Source organism: Pinus tabuliformis, chromosome J (genome assembly GCF_031772625.1).
Source record: "Pinus tabuliformis cultivar Carrire ecotype Pingquan chromosome J, CPIR1, whole genome shotgun sequence".
NCBI lineage: Eukaryota > Viridiplantae > Streptophyta > Pinopsida > Pinales > Pinaceae > Pinus > Pinus tabuliformis.
Genome location: NC_142295.1, coordinates 1,464,408,701 through 1,464,427,431, shown reverse-complemented (window position 1 = coordinate 1,464,427,431; position 18,731 = coordinate 1,464,408,701). Strand labels below are relative to the sequence as shown.

Genomic DNA, 18,731 nt, shown 5'->3' with positions numbered 1-18,731 from the left:
CCAATGGTCCCCGTACCCCACTTCCCACCAGTGACCCAGGGAGGAAATTTGTTGGCTTTGTCAGTGTTTTTATCAGTCACACAGTGAACTGAAATAACAGAATGTGTGGCCGAAAAGGGAAAAAACAACAACACAATGAAGCCAAACCAACAAAAATGATCACGGAACATCACTGGCACGAGTGAACCACCTAACAACGTGGCGAAATTACCAAAATTTAATTACCGTGTTTGTTAGAAACAGAGCTCTCTGAGCTCATGTTTGTCTAGTTACAGCATCAAGTAGTTAGAAGACATAGGGGATAGATTAAGACATCTCAAGCCTCAGAGAGTTCGAGAGTATTGCAAAAAAGCCTATAAATGGCTGAAATTTGGAAGTAATAGGGGTTCAACTTTTGGAGATTGTGGATACTTTGTTCCTCCCAGCGTCTCATCTTCATTCCAATGATTCAAGCTTCTTTTGCTGTTACATGTTCAATTACCATTTTCTCCTCTGTTCTAAGCTTGCACTTCAATAGGCTATTCATGTTTTCTTCTGTGTTTAATGCCAGATAACTATCATCTTATCTCTGCGTTGATAAATTAGATTTGCAAGTTTCATTTACTTTCTATAGCTAGCCATTCATATGTGTTTATGTATGTATCTGCTGGTACAGTCAGGATTCTCCATCTATTCATTGAATCTATAAACTATTGAGCTTTAGTGGTCGAAAGCCTTGTCAAGCTGAGGGTGTTCATGCATGTCTTCAATGAAAACAGAGTTGAAACAGTCATCTGACTTGATCCAAACCCCAATCCATGCCAATAGTTCAGAGAACGATATTGAAGATTTATATGTTACCAGGCATCTCTGAGCTACAACCTAGGAGAGCTTCCTGAAGTGCTAACATAATTGGCGTCATTGCCAGGGAGAGGAGACTGAAGCTCAGCTTCCCTGGGGGACGACACAGATCCAGCTTTGATGATAAACAAAGTCTAGACACTATTTGGGTTGTAGTCATCTATCTAGCGACTCTACTGGAGGACGAACCTCTTGGCGACTCCACTCCATAGTTCTGGCTCAGTTTGTGAGGCATACTTGGAGAAATCCACAGAAGCCACGAGCTAATCCAGTACCTAACCCTGAAAAAGTCATCAAAGAAAGAAAGGCATTGCAAAAAGGAACATCAGGTTCAGGTAGCTCTAAACAATATTCTATATCTCTTCAAGAAAATCCTATAATAGAACAAATACATGTTGAGAGTATAGCATCTAATACTAGCAGTGAAGAAAAAATCTCAGAGATTCATATAGCTCCTTATTCTTTAGATTCTTCTTTCATTGGAAGCCCAAAGGAAGCCTCTCCTCCTATCCATCATACTCCTTTAGTCCTATCAGTCACTCCTCAACCCTCTGTCATTCAGACTTACAGTACCCTTATAGCCACCATAGCTATGGCAGCACCTACCAAAATGGAAAGAATCATAGCTGCTAGGTATGGACCTCTAGTACTACCCACTCCTTTGAATGCCATGCCTATTGGAGAATATCAGAAGTATATGCCTAAGTTCACTGGGACTGAAGATGTTACAGCTCAGGAACATCTTGAATCATTCTATAGCTATGCTGATAACCTGGACATTAGTGAAGCTGATGTATGGATGAGAATCTTTGTCCAAAGTCTAGACGGGAGAGGCTAGAAAATGGTTCAGAGAACTGACCCCAAGGTCTATAGCAGATATTGAGGCTTTAGATGATGCATTCCTAAAGCATTGGGGGGATAAGAAGGATCTACTCTACTACCACACCGAGTTTTGGAACTTAAAGAGGGAAAAAGGTGAGTTGTTGTCTGATTTTGATAAGAGGTTTAACTGCATGTACAGCAAGATACTAGCTGAAGTAAAACCCACCACTACCTCTGCTAAACTCACCTATGCTAGTGCCTTTGATTCTGACTTCTATCTACTATTGAGGGAGAGATGATGTGCTACTTTGGCTAATATGCAGGATGCAGCCTTGGAAGTAGAATCAAACATCACGGTTGCAGAGAAGCTCAAGGGGAATGTTGATAGAAGGAGACAGAGGGGCAAATCTTCATCATCTTCAGATCCCAAGATAGATAAAATGACCAAGATGATAGAGTCATTAGCCTTTGAAATCTCCAAATTAAAGGTTGAGCAGCACCCTGGGAAAGGAAGAGTTCCTAATACCTTTGCTCCTAGAAATCCAAATCCATATAGAAGAACTAATGAGCAGTTGCAGATTCTGCAAAGAAGCAAAGATGCCAATGAAGACCAAAGGGTGAAGACCCCTTTCCAGAATGTAGTCATGGAAAAAGAACAGTTTGAAGAAGATGATGATATCCATTGTCTGTAAGATAAAGGCAGACCTTAGCTGCTTATGAAAAGTCATTATTCAATGACCAGATCAGCCAAGAGTGGGATGGTGGAGCTGTTCTGCAAACTGATGATCAACACAAATATGATCTGAGGTCGAAGATGAATAATGCCAAGGAAACTCCTATTCAGAGAGTTGTTGTCCCTACAATACAGCAAGCTAATAAGCAGAAATGACTGACATTTGATCCCATCATCCTCAAAGCTCCAGCTCACGAGGTAAGAGGCTTGGACAAGTCTCCTTCTCCTTTCAGTTTTGAATCAGAAATTCAGAAGCTAAGCATACCTATACCTTTGATTGAACTAGTGAAGAATGAGTCCTTCAAGAGATCTATCCTCAAGGCCCTTGAGCCTAAAGCCATCCAGGGCTTCATTAACTATGTTAATCTGCAAGATGACAAACCAGCGGTTGTTCTCAACCCAATGATTGAAAATTGTGATGACAACTCCCCATCATTCTATGTCTCTTTGACTATTCATGACAAAATCCTTCACAACTGCCTTATGGACACAAGAGCCAGCCATAATCTAATGCTCAAGGCTATCATGGATGAGTTGGGTCTTGACATTACCAAGTCTTATCATGACCTGTTTTCTTTTGACTCTAGAAAAGTGAAATGTTTGGGATTAATCAAAGACTTAGCCATCACCTTGTCTCAGCTGCCCATGAAGAGCATGATGATGGATATTGTGGTAGCAGATGTACCCCCCAAGTTTGGCATGTTGCTTTCCAGAGGTTGGATCAAGAGATTAAGTGGAACATTGCAAAATGATTTGTCCTATGCTACTGTCCCAGTTTTTGGAGGTGAGAGTAGGAGATTATACAGAGAAGCTCAGTTGGCTTATATCATCAGTGATGAAAGGAATCCCACTAATCATCCCATCTATGTTGTCGACACTGATTTTGGAGCCTGTATTCTTCAGATTGAATAATCCCAGTTGGCCTCCATGCAGCTTAGGAAACCGATTTTCTAGATCACAGAGGAAGAAGGCCCACAAATTTGGGACATGTTCTTTGATAGAGCTTGCTCTAGGGAAGCTGCAAGGGCAGGTGTAGTCCTTGTGTCCCCCACACAAGAATGCATTCATTTATCTTTCAAGTTAACTTTTTAGGTCACAAATAACATAGCAGAATATGAAGCCTTGATATTGGGCTTAAACGTTGCTAAAGAAATGGGCATCAAAGGTCTGAAGGTGTTTGGAGATGTAGACCTTATCATTTAGCAGGTGAACAAAACTTTCCAAGCAAAGCATCCAAAGCTGAAAGCATACAGGGATGAGGTATGGAAGCTCAAGGGTTCTTTTAATAGTTTCAACATTTCTTACATCCCTAGAATGAAGAACCAGCGTGTTGATTCCCTTGTTGTGTCTGCTAGCACGTTTATTCCTCCTTTTCCTCCTAAATTGACTTATGAAGTTCAGAGGAAATATAGACCATCTCTGCCTGACAATGTCAAATACTGGAAAGCTTTTGAAGATGATGATGAAATTAATAGGTTTTTACAAGTCATTGATGAATTTGTTGAAATGCACATTGACCAAGAAAACGAAACCATTGAAGAATGCAACGAGTCCAAGCTAAAGGATGAGATTGGTCAAGATAACATTGTTTAGTTGCCTAGTAACCATATACCCAAGGGATTGGTGCCCCTAGAGAAGTTGTTTGATCATAATTATGTACCTTATAAGCCTGCCAAAAAAGAAAATGAGTCTGCAGTTCATAGACATAATGTAGGGAGTCCAGCCCATCCAAAGTACATAAATTTGTCCACTCACTTGTCTTCTGCCCAAAGTTCCGAGTATTGCACCCTAATGAAACAATTTGCTGATATTTTTGCTTGGGAGTACAGTGATCTTAGGACCTATGATACCAACATCATTCAGCATAAGATTCCACTGGAGAAGAACACCATCCCTTTTAGCAGAAATTAAGACCTATCAGTGCTCTCTTATTGCCTTTGATTGAAAAGGAAATCAAGACGTTGTTGGATGCCAAGATCATAGTTCCCCTAAGGTATTCAAAGTGGATAGCTAACCTTGTGGTAGTAAGAAAGAAGAATGGAGAAATTAGGCTTTGTGTTGACTTCAGGAATCTGAACAAATGCTCTAAAAAAGACAACTACCCTCTGCCTAAGATGGAACACTTGCTGCGCATAAGTTTCAGGGGCTAGAGTCATGTCTTTCTTAGATGGATTTTTAGGTTACAATCAGGTTGATGTACATCTAGAAGATCAGGAAAAGACCGCCTTCACTACTCCTTGGGGCACTTTCATGTACTCCAAGATGCCTTTTGGATTGATGAATGTTGGGGCTACTTTTCAAAGGGCCATGGACATATCTTTTGTGGGAGAGAAGGACAAGTTTGTCCTTATTTACTTTGATGACATAACAATCTTTTCCAGCAGTCACAAGGACCACTTGCAGCATTTGAACAGGGTGTTTCTAAAGTGCAGATGGTTTGGAATTCCTGTGAACCCAAAGAAGTCACAGTTTTCTCTAGAAGAAGGCAAACTTTTGGGAAATATTGTTTCTGCTGAAGGTGTGAAGATCGATCCAACAAGAGTTCAAGCAATTCAGACATTGTCCATCCCAAGGTCAAAAAGGGACATTCAATCTTTCTTGGGTAAGATTAACTTTGTCAGGAGGCTTATTCCAAACTTTGCAGAACTAGTGAAGCACATCACTTCTATGCTGAAGAAAGGATCAGAAATAAAATGGATGTTATGAATATAATTCATAATAATTAAATAAATAAAATAAATATAAATATTATATAATTAAATATTAATTAGGTTAAATAGTCATTAAGTTAGGTGAAAAGGCATGTCTAAAAGACATGCCCATTCATGAAAGATCACCTGCTCAGGTGTAAAAGCAAGGCCTCATTGTAACATTCAAAACATCGTATACAATTTTATATATATAATAAATTATTATTACAAATACCTGTGTATTTTAACATATTAAGTCTACAAGCTATCAGTGTTCTTGCTTCAACCATAGTTTTTATGCTTCAGTGGTATCGAAGCCATGACACATGATATAATCATGCAGGACTTTGAATGTAGTTCGCCGCACAATGTGCCATTACGTTCACATCCTGATTGTGTTGAACAGTTTAGTATTCAAGAAGCATTTCAACAATTAGAAAAATCAATTGCAGAAGTTAATGAATGTAGAAAGGAAATCAATAATAAGGAAGAAAACCATGATCAAAATGATGAGAGTAAGGCACAAAACACTACTTTCAATAAAGGTGAAAATAAACTTAGTTGTAGTGACGGACATCCACATGAAGAAATAGAAGATGATGACTATGAGTCAGTAGAGCTTCTTGATGTCCTGCCTCCAAGATTTCGACAAATTAGTACCAATTCAAGGGCCCTCAAGCGTTTCAATTTCATCAACAAAGATCTGATAAGCAGTGGAATTATTCTCGCCCTTCACAGCCGCCTGCGGTCCTTTATTCCCAATGCTTGCCTGGGAGCGATTGCGAACACCATCCGAGATTTGGTGTACTGTGCGCCCCCATTGCCCAAAAAATATTGCAGTGTTCTGTTCTGCATGATCGAAAAATTTCCAGACCAAAGTTACAACAAATTTGTGGGCTACGCCATCCGAGACCTGAGGTTGTCCCCCTTCCCTAAATTGCAAAGACGGGTGTTAATTGTACCATACAGGTGGGTGAAATTCGAAGACGACTGGGAAGAAACCTTTGTGGAAGCCATGGAAAATAAAGTGATTTTGTGGACAGCGTTCGAACCCTCACGGCCCTTTTGTTACATCATGAATGTGGGAAATAACAGAAACCCTGATTGGGCTTTCCGGACTTTGGAAGATTTTCTGGCACAAGTTCCATAACACTAGCGTGGTTCTGTGTCTTGGATTTCGAAGTAAATAGTGGGGGATGGGTTGATCATGTTGTTGGGTTCTTTTAGAGAAGACGCTGCACCAATGTTGTCCCTAGACTTAAACACAGAGAGCTAGTCAATTCTTCCAAAGTGTCCACGGTTGTACAGAGATCATATACTGATTCCCTGGAATGAAAAATTGTACATAGTGATTCTGAGAAATTTTGAATCACAGTGCACTAGTGTCGTTCCAATGCACCTCGACCTTCAGAGGAACAATTGGGTTCAGGGAGGCGATGAGAATGCAGCTTTTGGGCGGCGCTTAAAGGACTTGCCCCAAAATTGTTTTTCCCATCATTATCTTTATAGAATGGGTAAGGTGAAAGTTAAGAGAAATATAAATTCCTCGAAGTCTGGAACACTTTATGCAGTGTCTTACAGCACAGTCATTCGAATTTCCATGGGGGGTATTTATGCCATGGATGACCTGAAAATTGGGTGGACGCGAATTCAGTGCCGGAAAAGTGTGTACACCCTAAAATTCCATCCTTTCAAATTGCCTGAGCCTCTAGGGAAAGCCAAACGGAAAATCCGTCTGGATACCAAAATGAAGTGTTGGGAAATAAACGATCACGATATATTCATCGTTGTTCTGCATTCTCGCGTGGTTAAATATGGTTGTCACTTGCTCATGCTTACCGCAAACCCATTGTGCTTGCTCATCGACCGTCATTCCACCTGTGCACTGTTGTCTGTCTGCCCATGTCGCCTATTCCCTTCATCACCCAATGTTAACCATCTTCCACCGCTGGCTCATTTGCTAGACGCCTGGTCACAGCCCGTTGTGTTCATATCTCTGTTGCGTCCGATTTCGACCAAGCACCCAACATTTTCTGGCCATCGAACAATCATGTCTCCCATGGGAACTATCATATCTTTTGATGTTTTCATTTATGAGTTAATCCCTAAGTTACATAACTTATATAAATAAGTTTTATATTAATGGTTAATTAAAAAAAAGTGTTATATAATAAAAAGCCAAAAGAATATAATATATATATATATATATATATATATATATATATATATATATATAATGAATTAAAAATAAAAAATAAAGACTTAAAAAATAAAAATAAAAAAATTCCAAAGGAATATCACTGATTAGCTATAAGACGAGAGGAAGGTCACGTTACATACATCAAGATGACATACACTAAGTGAAGAAAACCCCCAGCATTAAATCTTTGAGGACAAAGCTTCCGAAGGAAGAGGCTATGTTATCAATGTAATTCATAACAATTAAATAAACAAAATAAATATAAATATTAATTAGGTTAAATAGTCATTAAGTTAGGTGAAAAGGCATGTCTAAAAGACATGCCCATTCACGAAAGATCACCTGCTGAGGTATAAAAGCAGGGCCTCATTGTAACATTCAGACCATCTTATACAACTTTATATATATAATAAATTATTATTACAAATACCTGTGTGTATTTTAACATATTAAGTCTACAAGCTATCAGTTTTCTTGCTTCAACCATAGTTTTTATGCTTCAATGGACAGATGGTGCAAAAAGCTCTTTTGAAGCCATCAGACAAGATATCATGGAAGCTCCCACTCTAATTAGTCCAGATTATACCAGGGAGTTTTATATCTTCTCTTTTGCCTCTTATGATACACTTGCAACAGTTCTGTTGCAGAAAAATGATGAAGGTGTAGAGCACCCTGTGGCCCTTTTCAGCAAAACTCTAAGGGATGCTGAACTAAGGTATGACCTGATTGAAAAACAAGCTTATGCTCTTATAAAATCTTTAAAAGCATTTAGAATTTATATTCTGCATTCCAAAGTGGTCGCGTATGTACCTTCAGCCTCAGTAAAAGATTTCCTAACTCAACCAGATATTGATGGAAAGAGAGCTAAATGGATTGCAAAATTCATAGAGTTCAACATAGAGGTGAAGCCCACCAAACTTGTCAAAGGCCAAGGCTTGGCTAAGCTTATGGTTGAGGAAAATTGCAGTTTGTTAGACATCAATTGCATGGGTTCAAATTTAGGTGGTGAGCAGACAGAGGAAGCAACAGAAGAGCAAGAGCAGAATCAGTGTTTGGTTGAAAATCTAGCCACCTATGAATGGTATTCCAGTGTAGTTCATTTTTTGCAGAAGCTAGAAGTCCCTCTAAGGCATAGCTCAAGTCAAGCCCGGGCCATTAAGCTCAGATTAGCCAAATTTTGCATTAATAAAAACCTGCTCTATTGGAGAGACCCATCAGGGATCCTCTTGAAATGTCTAAACAAAGGACAATCTGTGGAATTCATGCGCCAATTCCATTCTAGCATCTATGGAGGGCATCATTATTGGAAAACCACAGCCCACAAGATCTTGAGAGCTGGGTATTATTGGCCTACTCTGTTCTCTGATGTGTTTTCTTTTGTGAAGTCTTGTGACAAATGTCAGAGGTTTGTAGGAAGACAACAACTAAAATCTATGCCCTTGAAGCTAGTACATGCCAAAGGTCTCTTCCAGCAGTGGGGCTTGGACTTCATAGGTGAGATCAATCCACATTCCAGTGGCCATCACAAATGGATCTTGGTAGCCATTGATTATTTCACCAAATGGATTGAGGCTATACCCACTAAAAATGCTAATCATTAGGTTATCATAAAGCTCTTGAATGAGAATATTTTCACTAGATTTGGTTGTCAAACCAAACTAGTCATTGATAATGCAATAGCTTTCAGAGCAGAAGAATTGGTGGACATGTGTGAATCCATGGGCATTCAATTGGTGCATTCTACCTCATATTATCCTCAAGGCAATGGCTTGGCAGAATCATCTAACAAGAGTCTTGTAAGGATAATCAAAAAACTGTTGGAGGACAACAAAAGAACTAGGATTCCAAGTTGAAGTTTGCACTATGGGTTAACAGAGTTACCAGCAAGAAGTCCATAGGAAATTCTCCATTTAAGCTGGTTTATGGCGCTGATGATGTTTTTCCTATCTAGTTGATTCTCCCTGTGGTTAAATTCTTGCAAGAAAAACAGGATGAAGAGAATGACATGGTGAGGAGAATGAGTAACTTGGTTGAATTACAGCAGATCAGAGAACAACTGGTTGAGAAGTCAAAAATTCATCAGAAGAAGATCGAAGAAACCTTTGATAAAAAGGCAAAAATGGACAGTTTTCAAGTCAGTGACTGGGTTCTCAAATAGGATGCATTGAAGGAAAAGAAGGGCAACCATAGTAAATTTGATGCCTTATGGACGAGACCATTTGTCATTGCTCAAGTTCAGATGAACAATACTTTCATTCTGCACAATTTGGAGGGGGAAGGTGTTTTTGATAGCCCAGTCAATGGGCGGTTTTTCAAACTTTACTTTATATGAGGCTTTAAGGCCTTAAAATTGTAACAGGTTTTTCAGTTTTTGTTTTCTATGCAAATAAACTCCATGCCCAATGGAACACTAGGAGATAAGTTTGTTTTGGTTGTTACTAGAAAGGCAGTAGTTTGCAGTTCTTGAAACCTCACAGGGAGGCTTTCATCCCCAGAAGGAGCCAGTGTTAGCCCTGAGGTGCAGTGCTGCTATTTTAATGGAAATGTCCCCTATTTTAGCTCCGATGGTCCACGTCTCCTCTTGCTCCGCTTTGGCCATAAGCATTTAAAAACCCGAGACCATACAATTATCGCAATACAAAGGAAAACACGAGAAAACCCGCAGCCGAACCATACGTCGGACTTTAAAAATTATACACCTGCGCTCATAAATATTGGCGGGTCCACTCTCGGTTCATCTCCTTTCTGCTGTGGTCTCCATTCTCCGATCTCTGATCAGATTGATCTCCGTCGCCTGACCAACATCCCGATCGTCGATCCACACCATCCAACAGCGCCCGTTCCCACTTCCCACCAGTCACCTGGGGAGGAAATTTGTTGGCTTTGTCAGTGTTTTTGACAGTCAGATAGTGAACTGAAATAACAAAATGCATGGCTGAAAAGGGAAAAAACAACAGCACAATGCAACCAAACCAACAAAAATGATCATGGAACATCATTGGCACGAGTGAACCACCTGACAGCATGACGAAATTACCAGAATTTGATTACCGTGTTTGTTAGAAACAGAGCTCTCTGAGCTCATGTTTGTCTAGTTACGGCATCAAGTAGTTAGAAGACAGAGGGGATAGATTAAGACATCTCGAGCCTCAGAGAGTTCGAGAGTATTGTAAAAAGCCTATAAATGGCTGAAAGTTGGAAGTAATAGGTGTTCAACTTTTGGAGACTGTGGATACTCTGTTCCTCCCAACGTCTCATCTTCATTCCAGTAATACAAGCTTCTTTTGTTGTTACATGTTCAATTGCCATCTCCTTTGTTCTAAGCTTGCACTTCAATAAGCTATTCATGTTTTCTTCTGTGTCTAATGCCAGATAACTATCATCTTCTCTCTGTGTTGATAAATTAGATTTGCAAGCTTCATTTACTTTATGTAACTAGCCATTCATATGTGTTTATGTATGTATCTGCTGGTACAGTCAAGATTCTCCATTTATTCATTGAATCTATAAACTATTGAACATTAGTGGTCAAAAGCCTTGTCAAGCTGAAGGTGTTCATGCATGTCTTGAGTGAAAACAGAGTTGAAACAGTCATTTGACTTGATCCAAACCCCAATCCATTCCAATAGTTCAAAGAACGATATTGAAAATTTATATGTTACCAGGCATCTCCGAGCTACAACCTAGGAGAGTTTCCTGGAGTGCTAACAAGTCCAATGATGGAGTTCATCCAACAAGTCACCATGGTTAATTAGACACCCTTCCTATACTAACCAATCCAAGATGGCTTTCTTTACAAATTGAATTATTTGTGCATTGCAACTGGATTAGCTTGATGCCTTCTTATCAAGTGGCCCACTCCTCATCCTATGGAGGGTAATGTTGTGTGCGAAAGGACTTTGTTACACCTACAAAAGTAGTTCGTTTAGCCTTCCATGTGGAAACAAGTGGGAATTTATATTCCTAGATGCTTACATTGTAGTTAAACTAAATTTTCCAACATGAAAATCAAGTTGCAACAATGTTGTCCACTTCCCACTAGGCCTTGGGTATCCATCTCCATGGATTTCATAGTGATTTACTAGTCAATTGATAGTAATATGATTAAATCTATGGTAGCATGCAAATTTTCCAAGGTTGCATATGCAACAAAAATTATATTGCACCTATTGTAGCGACATTTTTCTTCCAACGTGTTTGGTGGTAGTTTGGATAATCATTAAACGTCATTTAAAGTAGTCACACTAGGTTTCTCAATGACAATTGGAAATCCTCTTGGAATATTTCATGTTTTAATATTGCTTCTCTACTACATTTCATCCACAAATGGATGGCCAAAACGTGATAGTGAACAAAACCTTGAGTTCACACTTAATCTATATAAGAAATGGTGTGATCGATATTTGCATATTTTGTAGCATAGTTCCTATAACAAATGTAATATCTCTATAAGTCATTCCCCTTTTGAGCTCTATTTTGGCTTTCAATGTTTTGTTCCTTATGAGATTCAAGTTGGTTTTCTAGTGCCATTGGCAATCAACCAACAAGGGGAGGAAGACAAATATTCTTCATTTTTGTAGAGCTTGGCCAAGATCCATAGTAGTGATCATGACATCCTTCAACAAACATAAATAAAGTATAAGGTACTCCATGATCGACATTGAGTTACTCCACAATTTTAAGTTGGTGGTAGGGTTTGCTTGCTTTTCGACAAGCAATGTTTCAAAATAAGTAACATCACAAGGCCAAGCTCATTTAGTATGGTCCTTAAACCATAATACAACAAATAGGTCTCATTGTCTTTGTGGTCGACCTAAACTTAGTTTGGCATCCATGATGTAGTGAATGTTCACTTATTGAAGTTGTATGAACCACCATACTCAAATTAATATATTTCAATAACACATTTGAAGGTCACAATTCTAAATTTTTTTATTCCACTTATTAAAGATGCTTTTTTTTAATGTCTACACCATAACCACTAGATATCATTAAATCAACACTTATTCACTCAAATCAAACATTTCTCTTAGTAAACATATAAACACCACTTTCCTATCTTTAATAGAATTTGAAAACAAGTCCCTCCCAACAAGAACCTATCTACACTTTAATGGACTTCCTATTTTATTTTGTCAATTGAATGATTTAATTCCCATTTTATTAGAATTAATCAATTTTCTACTTTATATAAATAAATACAAGGGTATACGTGTTCAGATTTTACAAACCTCTTCTCATACTTATTTTTTTTATTATGTTATTATTTTTAGTGGATGAATATCTTCTTACATTGCTAGTATCGTGTTCATATCATAAAAAACATCTATTCCGGCACAATAAATTAAATTTCTCAATAAAAAGAGCAACATGAAAAATTAAATGAATTACTTATTCAGAGGATATACAGTAATAATATTATCCTGAAGTAATTACAATCTCCCTTGTGATGCACCTTGGATCTAACGAAAGGAATACTTAAAAATTCCCGTTCTATAGTTGTAACCATCGGGGAGTGAAAACAACCCATTGTCCTTCTACGGTTGCTGTCAACAAACCTCAAGAGACCACCTATATAATTACAATGTACCATGCAGGATAGCAAACTTGTATAGGCTTCTGAAACCACTAACAAAAATTTGATCTTGCATAGTTCTTATTTCACAGGTTTACAAAACCAAAATGAAAAAGTTACCAACAAAGAAATTGAACTAATTGAATTTTACAAAATTGCGCCTCATGTACACGGTTGAGTACGGTTGAGATGAGACGAGGCTAAAAATCTGGTTAGTTTTTAAAGAAAAGCACGAAGCATAGTTTCAGTGAGTTCATCTCGCATGTGTTCACGTTCTGCCTCGGCCGCATTGACCAGATCTTTCATGGTAATCCTGCGTGTTACTGTGGGTCTCAGGGCAGCCTGCATTATATACGTCTGTTATCAGCACAATTGCCCAGAGAAAGAGAGAGAAAGAGAGCAAACTTGTAATGAGTAAAATACCTCCGCAGCTGCGCGAATAACCGCTGCACTAATTGTCCCACTCGCAAATTCAAAACGATGGCCCAATTCTTCAAAGTTGATATCTGGGGCAACTGGCGCCTGCTCCAGATAATATAAAATCGACATCAGTGCCAGATTAGAATCAAGAATAACATACAGTACAAAATATTTCCCTCTTCTGCTGCAACTCAAAACAATCTATTGACTTCCGTCTTCTTACTAAAAGCACTGGGCAGACTTTATGCCAACCTGCCAAACTATATTGCATGCATCCAATGATTAGTAAAAGCAAATAAATGAGACCTTCTGAATGCACAGTTGGATTAAAGTGAAATAAATCGTTCTATAAGCAGGCAGTTAGCCTTTTTTTCCACCTAAAATCTCCAACAAAAGGAATTGAAGAAACTCTGTCCCCATATTGATAAATACCATGAAAGTAAAAGCCATAATTTCTACTTATCAAGTGAAGGAAAGCATAACCACTCTACAAGAAGATACAGAAATCGGCAATGGAAAAGTTCGTACGATCTCACTATGGTCGCAAGGTCAAACCAAAAAGGAGACATGGCTTCCCTATATTGTGGACAGATTGTCTGAAATATTGAGGTGAAAAGATGTTGTCACATAAAGGTAAATATGGACGATTAAAGCAGACTTGTAAATGTAGCTGGCAGAACAAACAGGTATGCAAAATTAGTTAATTCATGTACCAATTTGAGGGAAATTAATTATGAATACCCGTATAAATTAATATGCAAAGAGAAGAAATAAACAAAGAAATTATATAATTGTATATTACTGATCAGAATTTAGTTAATGGGGTTGCAAAACACATCATTATCATTGGTTACGGAAGATACTTTCCTAGAATTTTTTGAAAAGGCGGACAGTATGCAGGAAAGACAGTTACATAAGGGAAATTCAGTTTTCACCAATGGGTGACGAGGCGCAGCTCAGCTTTGCCTTTACTTTTTGTACCAGAAACAAGCACTGACATGCTATCTGTATCCTCCTGATCAAAGTCATATGGCCAAAAACGCAAACAAGCTCACACCAGCAAAATTCCGAACAAAGGAGAGAGCTAAGAAAGGAAAGCAACAGCGCAGAAGACACAGAAAGATAGCAAATGAATAAATATTTTTTGCACTGATGAATGGATTATTGTACATAGCCTGATTTACAGGCATTTTCAATCCTTCAAAGTGGCATTTCTTTTTGAAGTTAGAAGCAAGCACTAACAGGTTGTCCATATCCCCTTGATCAAAAGTCATATGGCCAAAAACCTGATCCAAAGCAAACATGCTCATGCTAGAAAAGTTCCAAACAAAGAAGAGGGCTAAGAAAGGAAAGCAACAGCTCGGAAGTCACAGGAAGATAGTAAATGAATAAATATTTATTGCACTGATGAATGGATTATTGTAAATAGCCTGATTTACAGGTATTTTCAATCCTTCAAGGTGGCATTAGCCGTGTCAATTTCTAGTCATTACTTTACCTCACTGAAGTATTGTAATTTATCAATAATTGGGCTTGCCAGAAGTCCCTCTCCGTAGAGATTCTTCAAAGCATGGCTAATTGTGCTGGGAGGATCCATATCCCCCTGATGTTTCGTAATCAGGAGGATTAAGGTTGAACAACTCTTCAGCAAGCTATCAATTTCAGTTTTGTGGTAGTGTACGTATTGATAGGGTTTTGATAAAGTTCGGTAATCTGTTCTGTGTTGTGCTAGCAGTACCATATAATATCATGCAATGTAGAATTCATTGAATTTCTTGATCTTAATATTGCAATTTGTTTGGAAACTTGCCTCTAAATCCAGGGAAAGCTTCTTGACCATTCTCTCTATTTGGTACGAGGCTCTTGTATTTTGTGTGGGCATAGTATACAGGATATTGTTTCCAACAGCAAAAATGATGATTGCGAGAGTAAACTTCCATGGGCCCTAATGATCTTGAAAGTTGATACTAAGAAAATTTACAACGAACACTTTATGGAAAGCTCCTTGAATTTTCTTTTGGATTACACAAGAAGCACTTCATGTCACTCCAACAAAAATTTATGCCCTATGCAATACACGGACCTGTGTTTGTTCTTGGAATTGAAGGTTTGAGACGTTAATACCACTTTAGCTTGTCTACTAAGAAAAACGTATACAATATTGTTGCTATACTGATAGAATCTGAAAATCATAGAGGAAAGAAGTCCAAATAACAAAGATACTCATAAAACACAAATCACAAAAGCGTTGGAGGCACCTGCACACACAGGTGGATCGCACCTGCCTGCAAGCCCAAGAATTGCAGGAAGACCTTTCTAAAGATCTCTATTAAGAGATAAAAGTGGTTTTCATGGAAAGTCCCTGATTTATCCAAAGAGAGTAAATCCCTTACTCGTGACTAAAGAAACCTTTCAGGAGTCACCAAAATCTAGCTGGTACTTATTTAACATAAATGGTCATATACAATGATACAAAAAGATATTGTAAGGACCTAGCACCATAAAATTATCATCTTACAGTAATAAATTATTAAATTAGAAACACAATAGCTCATTTAGATAAAAGCTTTCTTTTCATTGTCATGTTTAAGAGCACAACACCCATGTTACATGGATAAACAGTAAACTGCTGGCAGGCGCATTGCAAAATTATCTAGAGAATCCAGAGGTTTGTATTGAAGATTGCATTGCCATTTGCAAGTCGAAGCACATAGGTGATGCTTGATGAGTGTCTTTGATACAAATTCAAATATTATTAAACTCACTTTGGACCTTTCTCATCTTCCACATGGTTCTTAAGGTTATGGATGAAAGTTGGACTTTGAAAAACTAGTCCACATATGGAGGAACTTACGACAGGGAACATAGTAGAGCCAAAAGTATGATATAGAAAGGCAAGATGATCTTATGTTGAACATGGTACTTAGGTCATGGAAGAAAGTTAAACTATTCAAACACACACAACAAATACGTAGTTGCAAAGAAAGATGCAACATTCAGCTGTGTTATTATCAAAACTAAGCTACATACTGTAGGAATTTACAGGGTAAGTTCCTCAGAAAGAACACCAAAGGACACCGCTCACAACCAGATCGCAGATCAATACACCAGTATTTTTGACGTGGTTAAAACCCTCAAAGAGGGAAACAATCCACGGCCTGAGCCAACGCGGCCACTTCAGGCAATTTATTAATAAAAGAATGAAAATTTACATATGTTTCTCTCATGCACGGATTACCCTACAAATGACCCTCCATGCGCTTTAAATAGAAATCATGGACCAATCGAGTGTCAAGCCACGGATCAAGTGTCAGTAATACCGAGGAGAGAATGAACCGTCGGATCACTACATATCGTGACCGTCGGATTGTAAGTTACAAAATGTACAACGGTAAAGAAACACACTTTACCTAACTCTATACCTAACTCTATACTAGACCAAGTTGTACTTAACTATTTCCTATGTGTCGGAATATCCTAACATCCCCCCTTAAGAACAACTTGGGATAGGATTGAAGGATTTACAAATATGACACAATAGGAGAAGGAAGGAGGCACTAGAGCCTATCCCCCCTTAGTGACAACTTCCTGAACTCCAACCATAAATCGAAGTTTAGTGAACTTCGCCTCTGTGAGAGCCTTTGTGAAGATGTCTGCAACTTGATCATCTGTTGAACAATATTGCACTTCAAGAACATGGTCGTGAATGAGCTTTCTGATGAAGTGCATGTGCAGTTCAATGTGTTTGCTGCGCTGATGTTGGACTGGATCTTTGCATAGCTGAATGGCACTTTGATTATCACACCAAAGTGTAGTCGGATGCTGCTGCTCAAAGCCAAACTCTGACAGGATCTGACGAAGCCACAAGGCTTCCTTACTAGCCTCTACGGCACCACGATACTCTGCTTCTGCTGATGAAAGAGAAATGGCACCTTGTTTCTTGCAAGCCCATGTAATAGGTCCTGAACCAAGAGTGAACACATAACCGGCAGTAGACTTCCGATCATCAGGGTCACCAGCCCAATCGGAATCAGTGAAACCAACCAATAGAGGAGATGCTTCGGCACTGTAATGAATCCCAAACTGAACTGTACCTCGAACATAACGAAGTATTCTTTTAGCTGCTTTCCAATGACTTTCACGGGGGTTTTGCATGAACCGAGCAACAAGGCCAACAGCAAAGGAAAGGTCAGGACGAGTATGGGTTAGATACAAAAGTTTTCCTACAAGTTGACGGTATAAGGTAGCATCAACTTCAGGAGAAGTACAAGTGACTGAAAGTTTGACTCCAGACTGAAAGGGAGAAGGGGCTAGCTTACAGTCTTCCATGTGAAAATGGCGCAGAATATCACAGGCATACTTGGACTGGGAAAGGGAAATACCCTCCTTGGATTGCAAGACTTGAAGACCGAGAAAATAATGTAAGTGTCCTAAGTCTGTCATTTCAAATTTCTTTTTAAGGCTGGACTTCACATGGTTTATAAGGTTGGGATCACTACCAGTAAGGATAAGATCATCAACATAAAGAACAAGGATAATAAGGGAGTTGCCCACTTTCTTGGTGTAGACAGTATTGTCAGAATGACACCTAGAAAAGCCAGATTCTAAAAGAAAGCTATCCATTTTGGCATACCAAGCCCGAGGAGCTTGCTTGAGACCATAAAGGGATTTCTTAAGCCGGCATACAAGGCTGGAGTCTGTTTGTATGAAGCCAATGGGTTGTTCCATGTAGATTTCTTCATGCAAGTCCCCATGCAAGAAGGCAGATTTAACATCCATCTGATGGACTTCCCATTTGAAGGAGGCAGCAAGGGAAAGAACAAGGCGGATAGAGTTCATTTTGGCAACAGGGGAGAAGGTTTCAGTGTAGTCAATGCCTTCAACCTGTGAAAAACCTTTAGCAACAAGACGAGCTTTATGTTTATCAACTTTCCCATCTGGTCCATACTTGGTTCTGTAAACCCATTTGCATCTAACAAGTTTTCGTCCCTTTGGTAAAGGAACAAGATCCCATGTATCATTTGCCAACAATGAATGATATTCTTCATTCATAGCTGCTTCCCAATCTGGATGGCCTGAAGCTTCTGCAAAGGTGTCAAGATCATAATTCACTGGAGCTTGAGCCAGTAAAGAAGAGGCTCTGTCAAACTGAGAACGTGTGCGACGCTGATCTGTAGGATCACCGGCAAGATCACCTGCTGCATCCCGAGTAGCATGGACCCATCTTGGAAGCTGAGGAGCTGAAGGAGGATCCTGAGAAGGTGGGGGAGGATTGTCATCCTCACTTTCATCATCTGAAGAAGAAATGTTTTCAAAAGTAGAAGAGATAGGAAGAGGTGGCACATCCGCCGGACTAGGCTCGCAGGCCGATATATTTTCATCAAATTTTACATCTCTTCTAATGATAACATTTTTGGACTTAAATGGAATAAGTCTATAGCCTTTGACATC

The 18,731-nt window shown here is 38.9% G+C and overlaps 1 protein-coding gene across 3 annotated transcripts in view; it reads right to left on the bottom strand.

Annotated features, from left to right (window-relative positions):
- Positions 1-12,656: 12,656 nt before the first annotated feature.
- The window catches only part of LOC149232887 (uncharacterized), a 398,827-nt gene continuing 392,752 nt past the window's right edge, over positions 12,657-18,731 (bottom strand). For all 3 annotated transcript variants that reach the window (XM_089379541.1, XM_089379542.1, XM_089379543.1), the window contains 2 exons: positions 13,284-13,382; positions 12,657-13,202 (listed from right to left, as the gene is read on the bottom strand). In XM_089379541.1, the coding sequence (XP_089235667.1) occupies positions 13,080-13,202; positions 13,284-13,382 (222 nt within the window). In that variant the 3' untranslated portion in view covers positions 12,657-13,079. The remainder of the gene's footprint in view (positions 13,203-13,283; positions 13,383-18,731) is intronic.